The sequence below is a fragment of the Nicotiana tabacum genome, chromosome 23 (genome assembly GCF_000715075.1).
Source record: "Nicotiana tabacum cultivar K326 chromosome 23, ASM71507v2, whole genome shotgun sequence".
NCBI lineage: Eukaryota > Viridiplantae > Streptophyta > Magnoliopsida > Solanales > Solanaceae > Nicotiana > Nicotiana tabacum.
The window spans coordinates 112727815-112751305 of NC_134102.1; the positions used below are offsets into that span (position 1 = coordinate 112727815).

At 37.8% G+C, this 23491-nt stretch overlaps 1 protein-coding gene across 3 annotated transcripts; it reads right to left on the bottom strand.

Annotated features, from left to right (window-relative positions):
- Positions 1–273: 273 nt before the first annotated feature.
- On the bottom strand, positions 274–4592 carry LOC107768460 (putative alkaline/neutral invertase D). 3 transcript variants are annotated; one of them, XM_016587584.2, is made up of 5 exons: positions 4473–4592; positions 3414–3827; positions 2666–3097; positions 1667–2225; positions 274–706 (listed from the first exon to the last, which is right to left on the bottom strand). In XM_016587584.2, the coding sequence occupies exons 2-5, from the start codon at positions 3804–3806 to the stop codon at positions 411–413; spliced, it is 1680 nt and encodes a 559-aa protein (XP_016443070.1). In that variant the 5' UTR covers positions 3807–3827; positions 4473–4592; the 3' UTR covers positions 274–410. The 3 variants fall into 3 exon arrangements, with proteins under 3 accessions (XP_016443070.1, XP_075102889.1, XP_016443071.1); XM_075246788.1 differs by having other exon boundaries at positions 4536–4589; XM_016587585.2 differs by lacking the exon at positions 4473–4592 and adding an exon at positions 4389–4442.
- Between the last annotated feature and the right edge of the window lie 18899 nt (positions 4593–23491).

Sequence of the window (23491 nt, forward strand, 5' to 3'; positions counted from 1 at the left end):
GCTTCTCTATCAGTATGCAGATGTTATGAGAGTGATGAATTTGACATTGCATGTTGCTGAATAATAATCTTGATTTGTATACCAAACTTGGTTGAGTTTCAGCACAATGATGTGAAGTTACTGGTAACACTAACCAACCATGAATTTTCTTTTTTTCCCCCTCAATCATGTAAAGGAATGCTAGTTAGGTATAGAACCAACAAATGTTTATCTAATATATCTCCAGCAAATCATAATTATCATTTGAAGTATATCTTTAGGACAAGACCAATATGAGAGGAGAAAGAAAAACACAATACACTCTTACCATTAATAAGGAAATTTTCATGACAAATCAAAAAGAATGTCAAAAACTCAAAATAAAATCTAAAAGACAAGTACTTTAAGCAATTGAAAGTGACTATAGTATATTAACAAAACCAAGAAGTAGATTTTTTCATTGGAGGCTTCATCTGTTTGTCATCTTCTAGTGCTATCATACCCAAATGAGATGGATCTTCAAGCATCATTCTAGCCACCAAATAACCAGCAATGGACCACGTTTGGAATTTCCGAGCTTGTTTGCCAATGTAACGACCATGTTTTCCATCATAGTACTCTGGCCAACTATCCTTTAGTAAACGAGTTTCTGTTTGTTCAATGGCTTTTCTTGCTAATTGGTGTCTTCCAGTCTTGATACATGCAGCCGTAAGGAGCCACAAAAGAACTAAGACACAAAAAACAAGTAAATTGATGTCAATCAACTATATTTCAATCTCAAATTAGTTGTAGTTAACTGTATCGATCGTTTGTATCACTTGCTCTATCCAAGCCAATTTCGATTTAGAAGAATCATTTGATTTGTATTACATTGACCATCAACCTACCACTGTTGGATGTGTGTTGTAAAAAAGAAAAGAAAGTTACTTATAAGATGTTTGGATACTCTTAATGGCGTGAAGCTTTTTGAAAAAAATGGCGCGGGCTTAGCCTAGTAAGAGTATCATTGGGCCATTTTAAGTCAGAAACCACAACTCCTTTATTCAAGTTTGGAATATGTTATGCTTTGCTCACATAAGCAAGGTGGAGGGAGCCTTTATCCTAGGAGTTCAATTGAACCGAGCATTTTTCTCACAGAACTAGATACATATGTGTAAAATTACTAAAATTTCAAGAAATACTAAATTCTGAATCAATAATTTCTAAAGTACAATGAGTTTAGTGCTAAAAACATCAAAGGTTGAATTCATCAGGTTCAAAATCTTACACTCCATTCACCATTTAGTTTGTTAAGCTACCCAACAAGTACATTGCATACATCACAATATGTTGGACAAATAACAAGTCACTAAATAGATTTGAACTTTTGGGATTTTAAAGCATGACGAACTAACTTGGCCAAGACCAACATCACAGAACTAGTACATATGTGAAAAATCACTAAAGTATCAAGAAATACTAAATTTTGAATTCATAATAAAATATAATGAGTTTAGTGCTAAAAAATTCAAAAGGTTAGAATTCATTAGGTTCAAATCTTAAACGCATAGGTCGAATGCACTCCATTCACCAATTAGTTAGTTAAGCTACTCAACAAGTACATTGCATACATCACAATATGTTTTGTCAAATAATAAATCACTAACTAGAGATGAACTTTAGGGATTTTAAAACAGGAGGAACTAACCTGGCCAAGATCCAGCATTATGGTAACTCCAGCTAGTATTTTTAGGATCACACCCCGTAACAATCCTCCATTCATGAGTTTCCATAGCAGGATAACAAATTTTGAGTGGCATTTCTCCAACAAGCTCTTCCCATCGCGATTCAATGAGATCCATTATTGCTGAGGCTTGTTCAGGTGTAGCCAAAGATGACAAAATTGCAATGCAATTACCCAAACAAAACCAACGGAAATCCATTCTAGCTGGACTAACATTTCCAATGAAGTAACCGCCACGACTTGGCATGAAATCAAAAACCCAATCTGGTAATGAATCTGGCATCACATTGAACTTGTTAACTGCAGTGTGAGAGTACTCTTCTGTCTTGTAACGGTGTATATCATTCAAGTGTTTCATATCAAGCCAAAAGTAACTTCTCATGTGATAGCTTAAGGCATTAAGGCGTTTAATTATTCGATCAGAAAACTCTCTGCCTTCTTCATCTTGTTTTAGTAGAAACAAAGCACATCTTAAGGCCATAAAAAAAAGCGCTTGTATCTCAATAGGATAGCCATAAACTCCCTGAAAAATTAACAATAGGACATAAGCAGTCAAACTCGTATGCTGGCCAAACACACTAAGAGGGACTTTACAAAACACAATTATTAAGTTGGTATTGCCAAGAAACACGAATAGTAAAGAAAGAATTTACAATGCAAAAGATCAATCAGAATAAATGGAAGGAGTACAGGATGAAAAAGAGGAGATCCTCCGGAAAAAAAGAAGAAAAAAAACCTTATACTGAAAGGAGATGGACAGATAGAGTCGGATGTAGCCTTTTGGCTATGGGTTCTTTATTGTACTATTAAAATTATGAGTACTCCAATATTTTAACTTCTTTTGCATAAGTATATATAGTTCAAGCCGAAAACATAAGTTCAATTGAGCCCACACAACCTGCTCCAAACCCGCATCTAGCTCAAGAACAATGGCAAAGAAGAGATCGAGTTCATGAGACTAACCATTCGGCGATCAATCATAGAGCATCCATCAGCGCAGAGCAAGGTCGGAAATGTATCAAAACCTTCCGCAAGACCTAAAGCCAAAATCAGGCGTATACCCTTTTGAAATTCGGGCATTTCAGCTAAAGAAGTATCCCCTGTAGACTTTGTGTATGCACGAAGGAGTATAATCCACCAGAAGCCAGAATCTACAGGAGTAACTCTGCCTATAGCACATTCCCCGAAATCAGCAGCAATAGTATCAGAGTTCTTAACAGAGTCATGAATTACTTTAAAACTTGCAGGCATAACTCCTTCCCCTAACTTGAACTGGTCTATCTTCTTCTCCCATGATTGGAGCCGTAACGTTTTCAGAAGAAAGTTTTTGACTATTTCAGGTTCACCATTCATTAAAAATGCCAAAGCACTGGGCACGAAATCTCTCACAAATACCTGCCATAGTTTTTTAAGTCAGAGTTGCAAGGTTTATTAAGAAGGGGAGCTTTGGCGTAACTGGTAAAGTTGCTGCCTTGTGAGCAGGAGGTTACGGGTTCGAGAAAACACTTATGAGAAAAATGCATTTCGAAGAACTCTTTAAAAAAGTTGGGCCAAATATTAATTTAAATTGATTAGCAAAACACAAATTGTTTCTTACCAGAAGTACTTTTTTTAAAAATACTTTATAGAATAAGCTAATTTTAGAAGCACGGCCAAACATGCTAGAAGTTGTAGCATTTGCCTAAGAACTAGAAAATGATCAAAATTGTACCTGATCATAGTTAAGTTCCTCTGTAGAATTATCTACAGCAGCAAGAGTTCCCACAGGTTGTCCTCGGAACTGAACTATAGAACGCCTCAGGGCTTCCCACGCTTCGCCTATTATGGGATGTGGCTCAACACAGTGGCTTGATCTGGGTGAATTTATGCTAGACCTTCTTCCTGGGGAAAACACACTGTCTAGATTGTGTGGCGGCGAATGAGTTATTGACATTTCACTGAAAGATCTTTCATCAAATGATCTTTTCCTTTCTATATTAACAGCTCTTGGTTTTTCCAGCAATCCAGACAAATCATCATCAGATTCCTCAATTTCGAATAAAGATGGAAGAGATGATTCGACATGTTTGACAGTTCCATTCTCAGAATCCATAGTGCTAGGCATTTTGAACAACCTTTTCAAGATCTGCACTTTGTCAATAGAATTAGCAATCTTTTAAGACTATCACGTAATAACAGTGCAATATCTTAAAGTCAGCCAGAAAGTATTTGGGAGAATGGGGTTTATTAATCACATTCAGACACATGAATTAATTCCAACAACAACGTCTCGGTCTCGAACAAGTTAGGGTAAGCTATATAATCCTTCTTTTTGATTTGGAATATTCAACGCATCATATATAACTTTTATTTGGAATGCACCAGCTATGCATCAGTATTCACCAAAAATTTAGTTCAAATTATAGACCTCAACTTACTTCCTTAACAAGCAAACTAACATGAAAGCATAAGAATGGATAATACTATGTGTAATAACTCGAAGCCAGCTGGAAAACATAATATCATTAAAATCCATTGGAACAGAAAATATAACAAGAATAATAAATACATTGCAAGACAAACTACAAAGGTGGATTGAACGAAACGAGTATATATAAGCAAAGACATATCCAAAATTTAAAATCTATGATGCACAATCTAAATTTCTAGACACAAACAAATCTCGAGATAGTAAGTGCATGTGTACTCATGGTTCTCGTGCACCCATTGCCTCTATACTGTATCCGCCCCTATCATCATAAAAATTAACTGCATAGGTGCTGGGACAAACCTTGGTAAGATGAAGCACAACAAGCAGAGAAATATTAGCCTAAAATTATTCCTGGGAACTTACCAAGAATGAACAATTAACCAAAAGAGTTGAATATATGGAATATATATATATATAGATATATAGAGAGAGAAGATTTTGGAGCAGAAATGGGGGTCTTTATATATTGGTGGAATGTGGGGTACACCGGTAGTTAAAGAATAGTTGACTGGATATTAAGCTCTAATTTGGTGGTTGGGAAAAAGTTATCAACACGCTGGATTGTCTAGGAAGATCCGATGGTAAGATCTGGGAAAATTCCAAGCCAAGCTGTCCGTTTACAACCTTTGTGCATGTCCTAAAAAAGGTTGAAAAAATATGCCTTAATTGTACGTTGTCGGTTGGTTTAAAGTATCGTACGGTCTTGCCAGATCATTTTATAAGAAGTAAACAAATGCATGTAATGATACAACCGGTCGTTTTGAGCATTTACACTTCGCTCGGTAGTTTGCGAGCATAAGTAGCTCTGTGTGATGTATTATGACTTATATGAATCGTTGGTTTTGGTTTTCAGGTTATTCGGAATTGTTGGTTTTGGTTTTCAGGTTATTCGAAATCGAATTGGAAGAATGAATTTCATTGTTGAAGCTTTAAATTGGGAGAGTTGACCAAGTTTTACTTTTTTATCAATTTGAACCCGGAACGGAGTTTTGATGGTTCCGATAGGTCCGTTGGATGATTTTGGACTTAGGAGCGCGTCCGGATTGTGATTCCGGGAATTGGAATAGCTTCGTTATGTTATTCCGAACTTGTGTGCAAAATTTGGGTTCATTCCGGGTTGATTTGCTATATTTCGGCACGAGTTATTGAAGTTAAAAAGTTCAAAATTTCGGACGAGGTTCGGATTATTTCATTGCATTTTTGGATTTTTGCTAAGCTGTTAGTTCTCGTGTGATCGCACATGCGGCTGGTTTGCGCAGGTACGATGGTCGCAGAAGCGACAGAGGAGTCGCAGAACCGAGGTTTGAGCTGCTGAGGAAGACCGCAGAAGCGTAAGTAAGGGCGCATCTGCGCGTCTGCAGAAGCGTAAGATTAGCCGCAGAAGCGGTGAGTGGCGCAGGAGCGGGAGTTGGTTGGCGCACCTGCGCGTGCGCAGAGGCGGAGAATGTCCGCAGGTGCGGAAGGGTCGGCCTCCATGGGCTTCGTAGAGGTGAGATTCCGCTTAGGTCGCGTCGCAGATGCGACATTTTAATCGCATATGCGGAAATGCTGGGCAGAAACCATAAAATCGAGGCTTTGGTTCTTTCTTCATATTTTGAGATGTGGGACTCGGATTGAGGCGATATTTGGAGCAATTTTCATCACAAGTATTGGGGTAAGTGTTCTCTACTCGGTTTTGGTTATATTTCATGAATCTACCTTCGTTTTTGGTAATTGGATTGTGAATTTAAAAGAGAAAATTGGGGGTTTTGGCTTAAAGTTTCATAATATGAATTTTTGAGTTTTGAACATCGAATTGGAGTCGTATTTGAGTGAAACTAGTATGGTTGGACTCGTAATTGAATGGGTTGTCGGATTTTGTGAGTTTTGTTGGGTTACGAGGCGCTGGCCCGGGTGTGAGTTTTGGCCGATTTTGGGCTTTGAATAAGGATTCGATCTTTATCATGTGGAATTATTTCCTTTGGCTTTATTTGATATATTTGAATTGCTTTTGGTTAGTTTTGAGCCGTTCGGAGGTCGCTACGTATGTGATGGCATCTTTGGAGCATCGCTTGGCTTGTTCAACATTGGTATTGGCTTATTCGAGGTAAGTAACTCTTCTAAACTTAGTGTTGAAGGTATGAAATCCCGAAATACGTGTTATGTGATTGGTATTGAGGTGACGCATATACTAGGTGACGGGCATGTGGGAGTGCACCATGTGAATTGGGACTTTGTTATTTCCATGGCACTGTATAGCGGCCCTACTTTGTTGATGTCCGTATTTTCACCATGTGATAAAGTAATTGAGCTGTCAATCATGCTAGATATCATGTTTAGGCTTTATGACGATACTGTTAGGACCCATAGTGGTTGTTTCTTGCTGTCATTTCACTGATTTCATTGATATTTCGTACTCAGTCATATTCATGCATTCATATCATATCTCAATCTCAATTATTATTTATTGATATATCATATCATTGTTGTCGGGCTAGTTTCATGACATTGTGAGCCCGTGAGTGAGACTAGAGAGATTGATGACTAAGTGAGGTCGGGGGCCTGTTTGTGAGGATATTGATACTATAGTACGTGAGTTGTCAGTGCAGCACGTGAGTTGTCCGTGCGGATCCAGATATTGATATTATGGAACGTGAGTTGTTCGTACGGATTATAGCGATTGGGCTGTAGGAGCTCCTCTGGAGTCTACACACCCCCAGTGAGCGCAGTTGATTATATATGTGTATATGGATCGGGTTGCACTTCGCAACGAGCCTTATGGCTATATATATGTGGATCGGGTTGCACGCCGCAACGAGCCTTATGGATATATATATATATGGATCGGGTTGCACGTCGCAACGAGCCTTATGGCTATATACATGTGAATCGGGTTGCACGCCGCAACGAGCCTTATGGCTATATACATGTGGATCGGGTTGCACGCCGCAACGAGCCTTATGGATATATATATATATATGGATTGGGTTGCACGCCGCAACGTGCCTTATGGTCATATATGGATCGGGTTGCACGCCGCAGCAGGTATTGTACAACGCTGAGTGATTGAGTGTGCTGAGCATTGAGCATAATGAGAGAGAATGCGAGACAGTGAGATTGAGTACTCTGAGAGTGTGAGTACATGAGCTCATCATTGAGATGCATTGCATTTGACATGCGTACTTGAGATACATGCATAGTGATGTATTTCCTTCTACTACCCGATTTTGGTGACATTTATGATTTTACCTGTATCTTGACATGTAGGTATAGAGACGTACTTTCCTCATGCTATCTGAAAATAAAACATCTTACTTATTATTGAAAGGAGTTTTGTGAAAAATCACAGTTTTCAAACTTACTCGTATTTTGGCATTTTCGGTAAAAGATTTGAGTTTTCACTGAGATACTTGAAAAGCAATGCCTATTTTCTGGAACTGTGAATGAATTGAACACCTTATTTATGAGATACGTCTTTTATTACTTGTACTATGCTGTTATGAACTATTGTGGAATATTGATGTTGGACCTGACCTTTGTGTTAGCTCGTCACTACTTTCAACCTAAGGTTAGGTTTGTTACTTACTGAGTACGTGTGGTTTGTTGTACTCATACTACGCTTCTGTACCTTGCGTGCAGATGTTGGATGCTGATGTTGTTGTGTCTGATGGGAGCTGGATTTGAAGATGTACATGCGTCCCGGTTATAGCTGCCTCTTGTTCATAGTAGCCTTAGATCTATAAAACTCTGTTAATGTATTTTTCAAACAGATGATGTATTTACTTCATTTCAGCTTTGTAAACTCTATTCTTAGAAACTCATGATTTGTACTACCAGTCCTTGAGAAATGTATAAGATTCAGATAATTCCTTTTGTTTAATTATCTTATTAATATTATTGGAATTGGATAGTTATTAGTTGGCTTACCTAGCGGGTTGGATTAGATGTCATCACGACTAGTGGATTTGGGGTCGTGACAATATGGTTGTTCTCCAGTCATTTGGGGAAAAAGTTTACTTAATGCATCACATCAAATTTAATTAATTTAACTCGAGTTCATTCAGTAATTTAAATTGTTTTGTATAGTTATAACTAAATATAATTCTTATTGGTTACGGTTAATATCCTTATCACACTATAGTTTATTTTGAAGTTTTGATTATAATCTACATTTATTAACTTTTTGATCATGTTGTAATGTAAAAGTTTATATATATGGCTCATGCCATATATATATATATGGTGTATAAAAGTTTTGGTGTATATATTAGGTAAAGTTTTTGGTCAAATTTTCTTTGGATTACTTTCCTTTTTTTGCGTTTCATGCCTTTTTACATCTTTTCCATTCTCCTTCTTAACTTTTTTTTTCTTGCCTTATTAGTTTCTTAATATGATCTCATTTTGACTTGCCTTACATTTATATTTTTCTTTCCTCTTTTGATATATACACGCAAAGGGAAGAATAAACAAAGCCTCCTCGTGATCGTTTATTGGACAAATGAGAATATTATATAAGAGACGTTATGTTTTTATATTGGATGATGTGCGTATAACTGGCTTAATTAATTTGGTGCTGACTGGATGCTACGTGTAACTAAGACTTTGCCGCCACGTGAATTGCCTTGTTTGTCGCGTGTGAAAGAAAATAATTCTAAATACAAATGTGTGTGCGTATGAATTAAAGTATCTTATAATATTTTAGTTTTTTGAGTCTTATATATGACACTAGTAAGAGATGCATGGGCCCAATAATACAATGCTTAAGTTGTGTTAATTAGTATGCGTAAATTTTTTTCTTAATTTATACGCACTGATAACATAAAAATTTACTTAAAATATCAAGTTATTAAAATAGTTATGGATAATTTATTAGACGATGTTACCTTTCGTTCAAAATAAATTCTTCTAAATTTTTGACACGTGCATTAAGAGAATCATTTAATAGCATTAATGTAAGTGTTATTTAACTAAGTTATCTTTTATATCTTCTTAAATTGCTCTTTATATATACTCATATTTTGTAGATCATTTTTTGGTTCAAGGATAATTTGGAAAAATACTAATTAATGCCTTCTTGATTTTTCAAAGTCACAATTTCTTTTGCCAAATTAATTTAGCTCAAATAAAATATATTTTCGATCATAGGGAAGTCCATTCTCTCTCTCTCTCTCTCTCTCTCTCTCTCTCTCTCTCTCTCTCTATATATATATATATATATATATATATATATATATATATATATATATATATATATATATATATATATATAATTAGGAAAATAACTTTACAAGCAAGGTTATTACTTATTTTTCTTTTTCATGTTAAGTTGGACTCTATTTTGCTCTACTATTTTATTTTTATAAGATTTTGAGAGATGGGTATTGTTAAAGTTAGATTAATATTAATTTAGAGTGATAGAAATGAAAGATCAATTTTAATTTAAAATCATGGGCTTCCCTTGTTTACCAGAAAGAAAGGACTTTAATTTTATTTTATAAGATTTTAAAGATAAATATGCTGAAGTTAGATATATTTTTCTTTATTATGACGGAAAGATATATGAGTTTTAATTAAAAAGAAACTACGAAAAAATATATTTTTTATTTACTATGAAGTTCACGTTTGAGAAGGAAAAATTCGAGACTACATGCGCCCAAAATATGAGCTAGACATGATACTTATAAATTTGTGAGAAGGCGAAAGTTAAATTTTATGAAATTCCAACTTCAAATAATTCTTTTTCCAACTTTTCTGATGATGTCCTAAATGGAATTTACACTAATTAATCATTCTCCATATACAACTGTAAATGAATAAAAGCTACTAATAATATAATCTAACCTTAAGATATTTATGTTAAACTCATACATATTGTTAAAATTTCTATTATTTTTTTCTCATTCATGTACTCACTTTGTATGTTTCTATACTATTTTCTCTAAATAAAAATATTCGACGTAAAAGATGACAACCTAAATTATGCTTTAATATATACGTATAAAAGATCATTAGAATTCTAAATATTTTTATGTAGTTTTCCACTTTTAGTTCACATTTAGTGCACTCAAACTAAATTACAGTACTTCAAATCAAATACTATGGACCCGTTTGGCCATAGATTTTGTCAAAATAAATTTAGGATTTATTTGGCAAACACATATTTGCCCATAGATTTTGCTTATATTTTGGAAAAATCTCAAATCTCAAATCCCAAATCTCAAAACCAGTTCAATAGCTGGTTTTTGGCCAAAATATTATTATTATATTTTTTAAAAATTGCCCCAAACTTTTGTATTTTATAAAAGAGCCCACCATTTATTATTTTGTAACAATGTTGTTTCGTCTTCTCGGTCACCTGATAGTATATCATGTAGTTCATTATAAAAATGATAATTTTGTATCAAATTTATTTATGTTCAGGATTATGGTTTGCGATAATATAATGAATGTTATTGATAATGGTATTGTTGGGTATTTGTGATAGTTTTTAGAACTTGTGGGTATAAGTCATGTTTCATATTTTTTCAAAATAAATTTGAAAAATATATTTTGAAAATTGATGTCCAAACACATTTTAATCTTCAAACCAAACTTCACCAAAATCAGATTTTTAAACTAGCTAATTTTTACGCATAGATAACAGTGTAAGACTACACCCACTAGTAATCAAAGCAGCATCAGTCATATATGAATAAGAACTTTAAATGGGTCCCATTTCTTCAATGAGTTGTACAATACAAATAGCTATATGCAAAATGATAGAAACGTGCAAAACAAAACTCAGATGGACCTACATATCATAAAAGCTTTTGGAAACTATGGTGATGTATGTCTTTCGTATTATATTAATTCATCACCTTCTAAACTATAAAAACATCTAGAGAATTTTGATAAGTCCTAATAAAAGTACGTATGTTATTGCATTTTACTTCTACTAGTGACTTTACATGACGTTTAAAAAAATTACCGAAAATTAACCAAACCGTACCGATACCGAAGAGAAACCGACATGATTGAGACGATTTTGAAAAGTCTAATTTTAGTTATACATAATAGAATAACCGAAAAGTTGGTATGGTATAAATTTTATAAAATAACCGGTCGAACCGAACCATTGACACCCCTACTATCAACTACACCCCAACAACGTACACATCTCAACTAGAGAGGGGCACTTCAATTTTTAACCCTACACTCTATACTTGAATATGATCGATACCGGCAATCAAGCATAAACATACAAATTTCACATTTTTCCCATTTTAAATATGCCCAAATATAAACATTTCAATTCAATCAGTTCAAACAATCTATCTGTAATCACCCTACCTCAAGAGTCGACTTATTACCACTAAGCACTCTCAACTCGCGCACCCACCCAACAAGAGAAGTTTACAACATTACCAATGCTTCATGAGATCATGTGCCCTCACCAACAAACAAAAGAGTGAATATAGAATAGTCTACATATTCAAGTATGCCTTTGTACATAATTTAAGGACATCACACAATTGAACAAAATTTGGACACTCTCACAAAAAATTCATATGCATCTCGTGGTCGTACCATAAGCTTGTCGTAGTGTACATCTCTACTAATCTAAGTTAGCCAAATCTAGAATCAATTAGGACTTTAAGGTTGTAATGTAGGCCAAAGGACGGGTAGGATATATTTAGGAATAGTAACTAACTTTCATAAGCACTTTAATACACTACACTAAAAAATCGAGCACATCTTCTTCTCAACCAATTCACTCGCCACAAAAAATATACGGAAAAAGGTAAAACTTACCCCTAACGTATTGAAAATGGTTTAACTTTGCCCTCCTTCCACCTATTAGGCCATAATTGCCCTTAACGTTAACTTTTGGATTACAAATATCCCTCTTTTGACAGAATCATGAGATGGCATATGTGGGTCCCTTAATGAAATAAGTGGCATTAATTTACTAGTCCACCTGGCTATTAGACCCGATCCATAAATAATCCGACTCATAATAACCCGACCCATTAGGATTTATTTGTTTACACATGAGTTTGGCGATTGCTGGAACTGAATTTCGAAGAATCCACCATTTTTATAAGATGAAGAAGCTTAGCTGAGCTTAGATATAGAATAGGTTGGAGCTTATTTGCGCTAGTTTTAACCAAAAATCGCAGCTTCTGAATCCACTCAGTCATAAAACGCAAAACATTGAAGAAACGAGGCACAAACAGATTTTAAATTAGTGGAATATTTTTGAAGTTGTCCATTATTGAGGCTGTGAAATTATTTTAATTTGAATTTTGCCAATACTTGCTGTTGGAATTGAATTTGCCAGAAAATTTTGTATAGCCATTGTTGAACGATCCGAAAGCTTGAGTTGAATTTTAAACCCGATCATTTGTCGCCGCATCAATTGGGTGTTTCGACTTTCGAGTCTGGGATTTTGAGTTATTTTTGGTTTTAAAACATCACTTTTACAGTCTTTGAGAAGTTTATACTGAATTTGAAGTCTGTTGGTTGAAATTCTCAATTTCTTTCTCAAGAACGAATCTGGGGTTGATAAAAATTTGTAGTACTGATTTAAGGGTTGTTGGAAATCATTCGAAAAAACCTATTGAATTGAAGCTGAGAATCGAGTATAGCTGCTGGTTCGAGGAGCTCGTACTAGGCATTGTTGAATCCTCTGCTGCTGGATTTCTTTATTGAGATCAATTATGTTAAAATGCTTCGCTAAAGTTGTCTGGAACTTAAAACATTGTGTCAGTACCTTGCTGTGAAGATTAAACTTCAAGCTTTCCATTATTGTAATCGAAACTTCTAGTGCTGAAAATCTTTGGACAATTTCTGTTAGAAAATCAAATGGTTTGTAGTTGTTTTGGGTTTTAACCTAGATGGGTCGAATTATTTTGGGGTTGGTCTAATAACTATGTGGACTAATAAATAAGTGCCATATATTTAATTAAAGGACCCACATATGCTATCAAAGAATTCTGTTAAAAGGAGGGGTATTTTTAATCCAAAAGTTAACGTTAAGGGAAATTATGGCCTAATAGGTGAAAGGAGGTGTAACGACCCGACTGGTCATTTCGAGAGTTGTAGCCCCGTTTCCCCATTTTCTGTCTCTTTTGTATTTTACAACTGTTATATGACTTACCGGGTTAGTTGGTGAGGGCCCGGAGAGATTTCAGAGTGAATTGAGACACCTAGTCTCTTAATTGAAAGCTTAAGTTGGGAAAGTTGACCGGATGTTGACTTATGTGTAAACGACCTCGGATTTGAATTTTGATGGTTCTGTTAGGTGATTTTAGACTTAGGAGCACGTCCGGAATGTGATTTGAAGGTCGAGAGTAGACTTAGACTTGAAATGGCGAAAGTTGAAATTTTGGAAAGATTGACCGAGAGTGAAATTTTTGATATCGGGGTCGGATTCCGATTTCGGAAGTTGTAGTAGGTTCGTGGGGTCATTTGTGACTTGTGTGCAAAATTTGAGGTCAATCGGACGTGATTTGATAAGTTTCGACGTCGTTTGTAGAATTTGGAAATTTCAAAGTTCATTAGACTTGAATCCGTGTGTAATTCGTGTTTTTGATGTTGTTTGAGGTGAATTGAGGATTCGACTAAGTTCGTATCGTGATTTAGGACTTGTTGGTATGTTTGGTTGAGGTCCCGAGGACCTCGGTTTGATTTCGGGTGGTCAACGGATTTGGTTTTGAGTTGGTGAAACAGCTGAAGTATCGCTGCTACTGGTGTAACCGCACCTGCGGAGTGGACACCGCAGGTGCGAGCCTGCAGAAGCGGGAAGAGAGACGCAGAAGCAGGCTAGGTGGAAAAGGGAGTGGTCGCAGGTGTGATGTTCCTTCCGTACTTGCGAGGACGCAGATGCGGAGAGAAGAGCACAGGTGCGAAGTTTGAAGGTTTGGTTGTTTCTGCAGAAGCGGACAAAGGGCCGCAGAAGCGCCTCCGCAGGTGCGAAACCTGGAGCACATGTGCGAGCCCAGTGACTTAAGTGGTTTCCACAGAAGCAGAGTAATAACCGCAGAAGCAGTCCCGCATATGCGGATAAGTGGCTGCAGGTGCGAAAAGCCTGAGCAGAATGTTTAAAAATAAGGGTTTGCGATTTTAGTCTCATTTCAACATTTTGAACTCGGACTTGAGCGATTTTGGAGAGGATTTTCGAGGGAATTTTTGAGGTAAGCTTCTTGTACTCATTTTTTATCAATAATCTTGTTCCCCATTGTTGTTCCCACCAAGATTGTGTGGTGTTGAGGTGAAATTTGGGAGTTTGAGACTAAGGATTTGGAGAATGAATTTTTGGGGATTTGAATTATTATTTGATGCCGGATTTTGATAAATTTGGTATGATTATACTCGTCGTGAATGGGCTTTCGATTTTTGTAACTTTTGTCGGATTTTGAGACGTGGGCCCGGGGCCGACTTTTGACCAATTTCGGATTTTGGCTTATAATTTCGTATTTTTCTTGTGGAATTGATTCCTTTAGTTAGTATTGTTTGTATTGTACTGCGTGTGGCTAGATTCGAGACGTTTGGAGGCCGATTCGCGAGGCAAAGTCATATTGGAGTAGAGTTTTGCTCGGGTTGAGGTAAGTAGCAGTTTTAAATCTGGTCCTGGGGGTATGAAACCCTGAATTTTGCTGTTATATGATTGTTTGGTGGTGACGCACATGCTAGGTGACGAGCGTGTGGGCGTGCACCGTAGGAATTGTGACTTGGCCCATTCCGTGGAACTGTAAAGTTGAATAACTTGTTGTTAGTTATACGCTTTCCATGTGTTATAGAAATTTGACTGCAAATCATGTTAGGAGTCATGCTTAGGCTATGTGACTACACTATTGGGACTCGCAGAGGTCGTGTACTCGTTGAATTAATTGCTAATTGTTATTTTATACTCAACCACAGTTTACTTGTGTATCATATCTCAATCTCTTCTTGTTCTTGCTGATACATTATATTATCTTTCTTTGGGCTGAGTTATATGATTTCTGAGAGCCCGAGAGACTAGAGAGGTTGGTGACTGAGTTAGGGCCTGAGTGCCGAGCTGTGAGCTATATGTATGTATGTGGATCGAGTTGCACACTGCAACGAGTCTTAGGGCTGTATATATGGATCGGGTTACATGCCGCAACGAGCCACAGGGTTGTATATATATAAATGGATCGGGTTGTACGCCGCAATGAGCCTTATGGCTATTTATATGGGATCGGGCTGCACGCCGCAGAGATATAGCGCTTGGACTGAAGAAGCCCCTCCGGAGTCTGTACACCCCCAGTGAGCGCATGTACCTATTGAGTGGGAGTGTTGAGAACTGAGAGCCGAGTCATTGAGCTATTGAGAAAGGTTAAGTGACTGTTACCCTGAGATGCTGTACTTGCTTTCATTTGTTGTTGCACTTAGTTGCTATATGTCATTGTTTTGAAACTCGTGGAAGATATTGTATCCGATTTTACTTGAACTTGGTAATGCATAAACTGATTTGACTTAAATTTCCGAATTTGAAAGCATATCTACTTTCTTGCCGAGATTACTGAAAACAAACTATAATTGTATAGCTCGTCACTATCTTTCAGTTCCTTATTTATTATTGTTACTTACTGAGTTGGTTGTACTCACGCTACACCCTGCACTTCGTGCGCAGATCCAGGTGTTCCCGGTCATAGCGGGTGTTGATATTTGAGCAGCTGATCCCGGAGACTATCGAGGTAGCTGCATGGTGTTCGCAAGCCTTGGCTCTCCTTCATTATCTTTATCGCATTTCAGTTCTTATTCCTTAGACATTGTATTAGACTGTTCCTGGTATAGATGCTCATGTACTCGATGACTCCCCGGTTTTGGGATAAATTATATTGTGTAGCGAGTTTATTTCCGTTTCGAAAAGGTTTTCTTAAATATTAATTGCTTCCGTAAAAATATTCAAAGTTTTTACTGTGTTAAGATAGTTGAGTAGTGGCTTGCCTAGTACCACGAGAGGCGCCATCACGACGGTTGATTTTTGGGTCGTGACAGGAGGGCAAATATAAATCATTTTCAATACGTTAGGGGTATTTCTGACCCTTTTCCAAAAAATATATAACATAGCCCTCTTTTTCAATTAAGCACTCCTATACTCCCACTAGCACGAATTAGTAAGATTAGGAGGTGTGCATTCTTCTAGATTATTTGAACTATTCTATTTTCTTTCTTGCAATTTATTTTCTACACACACTCCATACATTAAGGTTTATCGGGTAATGACCTTTTTTCCCCATAACTTTAGTGCACCTTAAGGGCCTTTCCATGGTTCTACTCGGAAGCTACTCCCCAATCTCTCACCTTACTTCTTTTAGCGACTAAGTGCCTTAGAAGGTAAAGGTTCAACAATCTTAAATTAAGAACAAAATAGGGGTACGACTTGTAATGTGGGTGCCAACGAAAAGGTCTATAGGCTCAGAGGGGCTAGCAACGGAAAATTTTATTTTTAAGTGACAAGCACATCTATGATCAAGCAAGAAACGCCTACACCATCTCCTAGTCTAGCACAACTTATTGATTTTGCTTCGATTAACACACGAGGTAAGTTTTAGACTACACAAAATAACACAGAAAGTCACAACTCCTCTCACACACAGTGCACACGACTCAATCTAGACGGTTCTGTTCAACTCTCAAGTCGAGCAAACATATATAATTGAGAAATTTTAAGCAATATTGCACTATGTGGCATACAAAGTCAAACAACTGGGAAAAGGCATCACAGAGTAGGCTATTTATTTTACTCAGGCATCACAATTCAAATCAAATGCACGGAAAGACAGAGTGCATGCCATAACCTAATGTGCCAGCACCAAACACGTCAATAGGTACCTCAGAGCAACTCAGTTTCTTCCTAACCTACTCCTAAAAAGAAAAACAAAGTACCTGATTTGAGCTACACACACGTCAATAGGTACCTCAGAGTAACTCAGTTTCTTTCTAACCTACTCCTAAAAAGAAAAACAAAGTACCCGGTTCGAGCTACACCCTTGAAAAAGAACCAGTGCCCAAAGAAAAATCAAGGGATACTACCTAACTATCCTAAAAAAAAATAATCTTTTGTGGTGTTTTCTAATCGGACTTTAATCCCTCAAGAAAATTGTCCAAAAGATCCATCGTCGGGAAATGTCCGAGTTTTTTCTGCTTTTTTTTCCTTTTTTCTAATTTAGTATTTTTTTTTCTTTTTCTTTCTAAAACTAGACTAAGTATACTACGGGTTCCTAAAAAAGATTAATAAAAAGAAACCAATTTATACAATTTACATCACAGGATGTAGTTCCCCTACCCCACACTTAGCATATGCATAGTCCCCGATGCATGTAAAAATATAAAGCACAGTAGGGTGAAAAGAAAAACTTATTCCTCCTCCTCAGAATGCCCGCCAGCTGTAGCTCTGGGCTTATCATCATCACCATCTCCCACGGGCACCAAAGCCATGGGCGCCGTGACTTCATCACCAATCTCATTTTAACGACCCGATCGGTCATTTTGATAATTAGCGTCCTATTCGGTGGCTTGAGGTCTCGATCAGCTCTGTATTATGTGTTATGATGTGCATGTGCAGTCGAGTTCGGATTTCAGATGATTCAGGATTGATTTGGAAGAAGGATTCGTATTTTAGAAGGCTAAGCGGTAAGAGTTGACCAGAATTTGACTTTTGTATAGACGAATCTGAAATAGTATTTTGATGATTCAAATATCTTCGTATGGTAATTTTGGACTTGGGCGTTTGTTCGAATTTGAATTTAGAGCTCCGTAGAGTAATTTGAAGCATTTCGGCAAATATTTAAAAGTTAAAGTTTTTTGGAAGGTTGAGAGGTTTGACCGAGAGTTGACTTTGATGATATTGGGGTCAGAATGCGATTCTGAGAGTTGAATTAGCTCCGTTATGTCATTTGGGATTTGCATACAAAATTTGGCGTCATTCCGGGTTGATTCGATATGTTTCGGCGCGAGTTGTTGAAGTTGAAAGTTTATAAGTCCATTAAGTTCGATTTGAGGTGCGATTCGTAGTTTTAATATTGTTTGATGTGATTTGAGGCCTTAATCAGGTGTACGTTATGTTTTGGGACTTATTGGTATGTTCGGTCGGGGTCCCGAGGGGCTCGGGTGAGTTTCGGATAGGTTTGGGTTGTGTTGCGCTCGTTTTTTATGTTTTGACGTTGTTTATTCAAGCATAAATGGTAACACATTAAGAAAATCACCTCCAATTTGTGTTTTAATTAAAGCATTAGATCTATATCATAATTACGGAGTCATAGCAAAAAGAATCATCAAATTTGGATATCGTGTGGTTGTTATTGTTGCACAAGGTTTCTACCGTGCGGTTGTTATTGTTGCACAAGGTATCTACCGTGCGATTGTTATTGTTGCACAAGGTTTCTTCCGTGCGGTTATTATTGTTGAACGAGCTTTCTGCCGTGCGGTTGTTATTGTGGCACGAGGTTTCTGCCGTGAGGTCATTATTGTTTCACGAGATTTTTGCCGTGTGGTTGTAATTGTTTGCACGAGGTTTCTGCCGTGCCGTTGTGATTATTGATACACATGGGTGATATAAGGAAAGTTGTGATTCATTTTACGATTTGAGACTATGAGGCGGTACCTCGGGAGTGCTCTTGTTATCTGATAAGTGGGGATTTTGATCGATTATTTGCTCTCTTTTACATGCGATTTAGCTCAAAAATGCTTAAATGCATTCCATAAAACTAACAAAATGTGCTTATTTGCAGGAATATGGGGACACAAGCCAAAGAAGTCAAAATCAACTCATAAAGGAGTCAAAAGTGAACAAGAACCAAAACAGGGCAAAAAGGGCAAGCACAATTCTAGAATGTAGACCGCACAATTCTAGTGCGGCTGTAGAGGGGAGATTCAGAGAGTACTTTTTGGGCCAGCTAAAGGCATGCGGACCGCACCAAAGAGAGTTGTGTCAAGAAGGAGTGCGAACCGCAGCAGGTTTCTGCGGCCGCATAATCATAAGTGCGACCGCACCCATTTTTATGTGGATCGTAGAAGCCCCCAAGTTCCAAGCCCAAGTTCCCAAGAATGCAGACCGTACGATAATTGTTTGGTTGCAGTAGCTCATTGTGCGGACCGCACCAGAATTATGCTGTCGCACAACCTTCGTAGGAGCATATATGTCATATATTTTCAGCTTAGTATAAATAGAACTTTTTATCATTTTTTTAGGTCATGTTGAGTTTTCAGAAGTGCACCTGGGCCTTTTTCTTTATTGTATTGAGTAATTTTGTACTAGATTAACTTCTTAACATTAGATTTTCTTTGTCTAATCAATTATTATGCATTCTATCTTAATTTCTTCTTGTATTTCTTTATTTTTCATGAGTAGCTAAATCTTTAGCTAGGGTTGTGACCCAACCCTAGTGTGAGTATTTTATGGGTGTTTAATTTAGGGCTTATTTTTGATTGGGTTAGTGATATTTATCCTTGTTCATGATTGAATCCTAGAATCAATGGTTGCAAAAATTAATTCATGCCTATTTAACTTAGCCTATACTTGAGAAAGAGAGAATAAGTATAGAAAAACTTGGCTAACAAAAAATTGGGGTGAACTCAAGAAAGTGATAACCCCAATTAAAGGGTTAAACCTAAAGATAGTAATACCCGACTTGAGCTAATATCACTTGTATTGTGCAAATACCCAATTGGACTTGAGAAAGCCAAATTGGGCAAAATTACTCAAACTACCAAGAGGTATAGAGTGAGTACCCGGATGTGATTGCTACATCACGACCCCAACTAATCAAATTTACCCTAGAGTTTACAACCCATTAGATAACCACCTAGATAGAAGTCACGACCCTAGTCCCTTTTAATCATTTGAAAAACTCAAAACCAAAAATATTGTCCTTAGTTTTATACTTGCAAACAATAGAGTAAAGTAGAAGTAGAACACCAATCAAGTTTGTGGAAGTGTAATTTGAGACAAAACTTGCACTTAACTTAGATATACACCTAATCTCATATTCTAACTCCCTGTGGATTCGATCCCAACCTTTATTGGGTTTATTATTGCATCGACCGCTTCACTACTTAATTGTGGTGTGGGTTTGGCCGAGATCAACTTTTGGCGCCATTGTCGGGGAGTTAAATGGATTTAGCTATATATCTAGGTATTTGTGTGTTTTGTCTTTCCTTCCTTCCGAGTCACTAATTTTGTTTGTGAATTACTTTTAGGTACAAAATGGCCCTTAACAACGATCCCCTTAGAAATTTACCATTGGGGGAGGAGGTAGATGATGATCAAATGGATGAGGTTCATCCCGAGCCTCAAGTAAACAGGCTAGGCCGAACGCCTCCACCAAGAGCAGCGTACCGGGTATTGCCGAATGAGGGTTATGCAAGTGCAATAGTCCCTCCCCGGATTAGGGCGGGCAACTTCCAAATTACTAATGTGATGCTTACACTGCTTGAGCAACGGGGTTTCTTCACCGGAGCTCCACACCAAAATGCCTACAAGCATCTCAAGGGTTTCGTCGATACTTGTTGGGGGAGCAAGCAAACAAATGTCACCGAGGATGCACTGCGGTTAAGGCTGTTTCCCTTTTCTCTACGGGAAAGGCTTTAGACTGGTTAGAGAGATTGCCCAATTATTCCATCCACACTTGGGATGAGTTGGATAAGAAGTTCATTGCCAAATTCTTCTCTCCGAGGCACATGGCTACACTAAGGGATGAAATTCTAGCTTTCAAACAAGAGCCCAATGAGCCATTGCACGAAATTTGGGAAAGATATCGTACCATGGTCAAAGAATTCCCGAACAATGATATGACGGAGGCCATGGTCCAACAGACCTTCTACAGGGGGATCAACATAACGAATCAGTGTGTGGTAAATCAACTCGCCGGGGGTAACTTCATGAGCACACCTTATTCTGAAGCTTGTGAAATCTTGGATGAGATGGCGAACACCTCTTCGTCGTGGCAAAGTAGAGCCAATGTTCCTCAGGGTGACCCAAATGTTATTTACATACACAAGGAGCTACATGATCATGGGCAAGCTATTGCGGAGTTGACAACCACCATGAACCAATTGGCCAAGGCTCAACTTCAACAGGTTCAAGGGTCGAAACAGGTGAATGCTATGGAAGGGGTGAACATGATAGTAAACAAGCGACGACAATAAGGTCAACAAGTACAAAACCATCCGAAACAATTTGAGCAAAGTAATAGTGGGTATAATCAAGATGATTCATATGATGAACAAGATGAAGAGGTTCAATATGTCAACAATTATCAAGGCCAAAGAAGCAACAATGGAGATCACAAGAAAACCAAGGAAACTGGAACGACCAAGGCCACCAAGGAAATTGGAGTGGTGGCAACAACAATAATCAAAGCAATTAGGGTAATCAAGGTAATTGGGGTGGCAACAATGAAATAATCAAGGTAATTGGGGTGTCAATAATAATCAAGAGGGTTGGAACAATAACAATCAAGAAAATTGGGGGTCGGGCTTTTAGAAGCCCCCGATGTATCAACAACCAAACAACCCGCCTCCATATCCATCGTAAGGTCCTAGTTCTTCCAATAGTGAAATGGGATGGATTGAAAACATGTTTAAGCAAATGATGGAGAAAAACGTCGACTCTGATGCCCAATTAGCCTTCCACAACACTTTTATCCGCAACTTGGAGGTTCAAATTGACCAAATTTCTCAAGCTTTAAATACTCGCCCAAAGGGGGCACTACCTAGTGATACGGTGGTGAAACCAAAAGGTGTGAATACGGGGCATGTAATAGCCGTGACAACAAGAAGTGGGAGAGGTGGAGTTGCTAGTACCTCAAACCAAAGAAGACATATGGGTGATGATGTGTTGGTGCAAGATGATGATAAGCCAAGCAATGATGTTCAAGCTAATGAAGAAGCGAGGATTGATATTGATAAAAATGTGGAGGAGACGCAAGAAGAAGTGAACCCGTCTAGGAAGCACGTGACTGACATGCCAGAGTCGGTAGTGCCAAAGGCTAAGGCACCAATTACAAGGCCTCCTCCTCTATACCCTCAAAGATTTGAAAAGCAAAATAATGAGAATCAATTCAAGAAATTCATTGATATGATGAAAAGTTTGTCCATAAATGTGCCATTGGTTAAAGCCTTAGAACAAATGCCGGGATATGCCAAGTTCATGAAGGATTTGGTAACAAAGAAGAGATTAATGAACTGTGAGATGATCAAAATGACACATCAAGTGAGTGCTATTGTGCACTCCATGGATCCAAAGTTGGAAGACCCCGGTGCTTTCACAATCCCGTACACCATTGGGAGTGCCAATTTTGCCAAAGCTTTATGTGACTTGGGGGCAAGCATTAACTTGATTCCCTATTCTGTGTTCAAAACGTTGGGGATTGGGCAACCAAGACCCACATCCATGAGGTTGCAAATGGCGGATCGGACAATGAATAGGACATTGGGGATAATTGATGATGTGTTAGTTCGGGCCGACAAGTTCATCCTTCCCGCAGATTTTGTGATACTTGACTGTGAGGTTAACTACGAGGTGCCAATCATTTTGGGGAGACCTTTCTTTGCTACGGGGAAGGCACTTGTTGATGTGGAAGCCGATGAGCTCACTTTCCGGGTGGGGTGACAAAAAGGTGGTTTTCCATGTGTGCAAATCGATGAGGAACCCAAATAGCAATGAAGTTTGTTCCTTCGTGGATCTTGTGACCGAAGTAATTGTTGATGACACAAGTGCTATGATAAATGTTGAAGATACCTTGGAAGTTGTGTTGTTGAATTATGATGAGGATGAGAAGGAAGGCTTTGTAGAATGTGTCAATACTTTGCAAGGAATGGGATCATATACTTATGAGCCCCGAAAACTTTCCTTGGATCTCAAAAACCGGAAGACTCCACCAACAAAGCCCTCAATCTAGGAGCCTCCCACCTTTGAGTTAAAGCCTTTGCCTTCACACCTCAGGTATGAGTTTCTAGGCCCTTGTTCCACTTTACCTGTTATTCTTTTCTCGTACTAAACTAACGTGCAGGTAGATTCAATCCTTACGGTGCTTCAAAGGAGGAAGAATGCAATAGGTTGGACATTGGCGAATATTCGGGGTATAAGCCCTTCCTTTTGCATGCACAAAATCATATTAGAGGAGGATGCCAAACCCTCCGTGGAACATCAAAGAAGATTGAATGAGTCCATGCAAGAGGTAGTAAAGAAAGATATCATCAAGTGGTTGGATGCTAGGGTTGTCTATCCCATTCCGATAGTTCGTGGACCTCGCCGGTGCAATGTGTCCCAAAGAAAGGGGGCATGACTGTGATAACAAATGATAAAAATGAATTGATCCCCACAAGAA

Coding starts and splice junctions, on each gene's coding strand:
- LOC107768460 (XM_016587584.2), bottom strand. CDS start 3,806: ATGCCTAGCACTATGGATTCTGAGAATGGAACTGTCAAACATGTCGAA. Junction 3,098..3,413: donor AGGAACTTAACTATGATCAG/GTACAATTTTGA, acceptor AAACTATGGCAG/GTATTTGTGAGAGATTTCGT. Junction 2,226..2,665: donor CTATGATTGATCGCCGAATG/GTTAGTCTCATG, acceptor TTAATTTTTCAG/GGAGTTTATGGCTATCCTAT.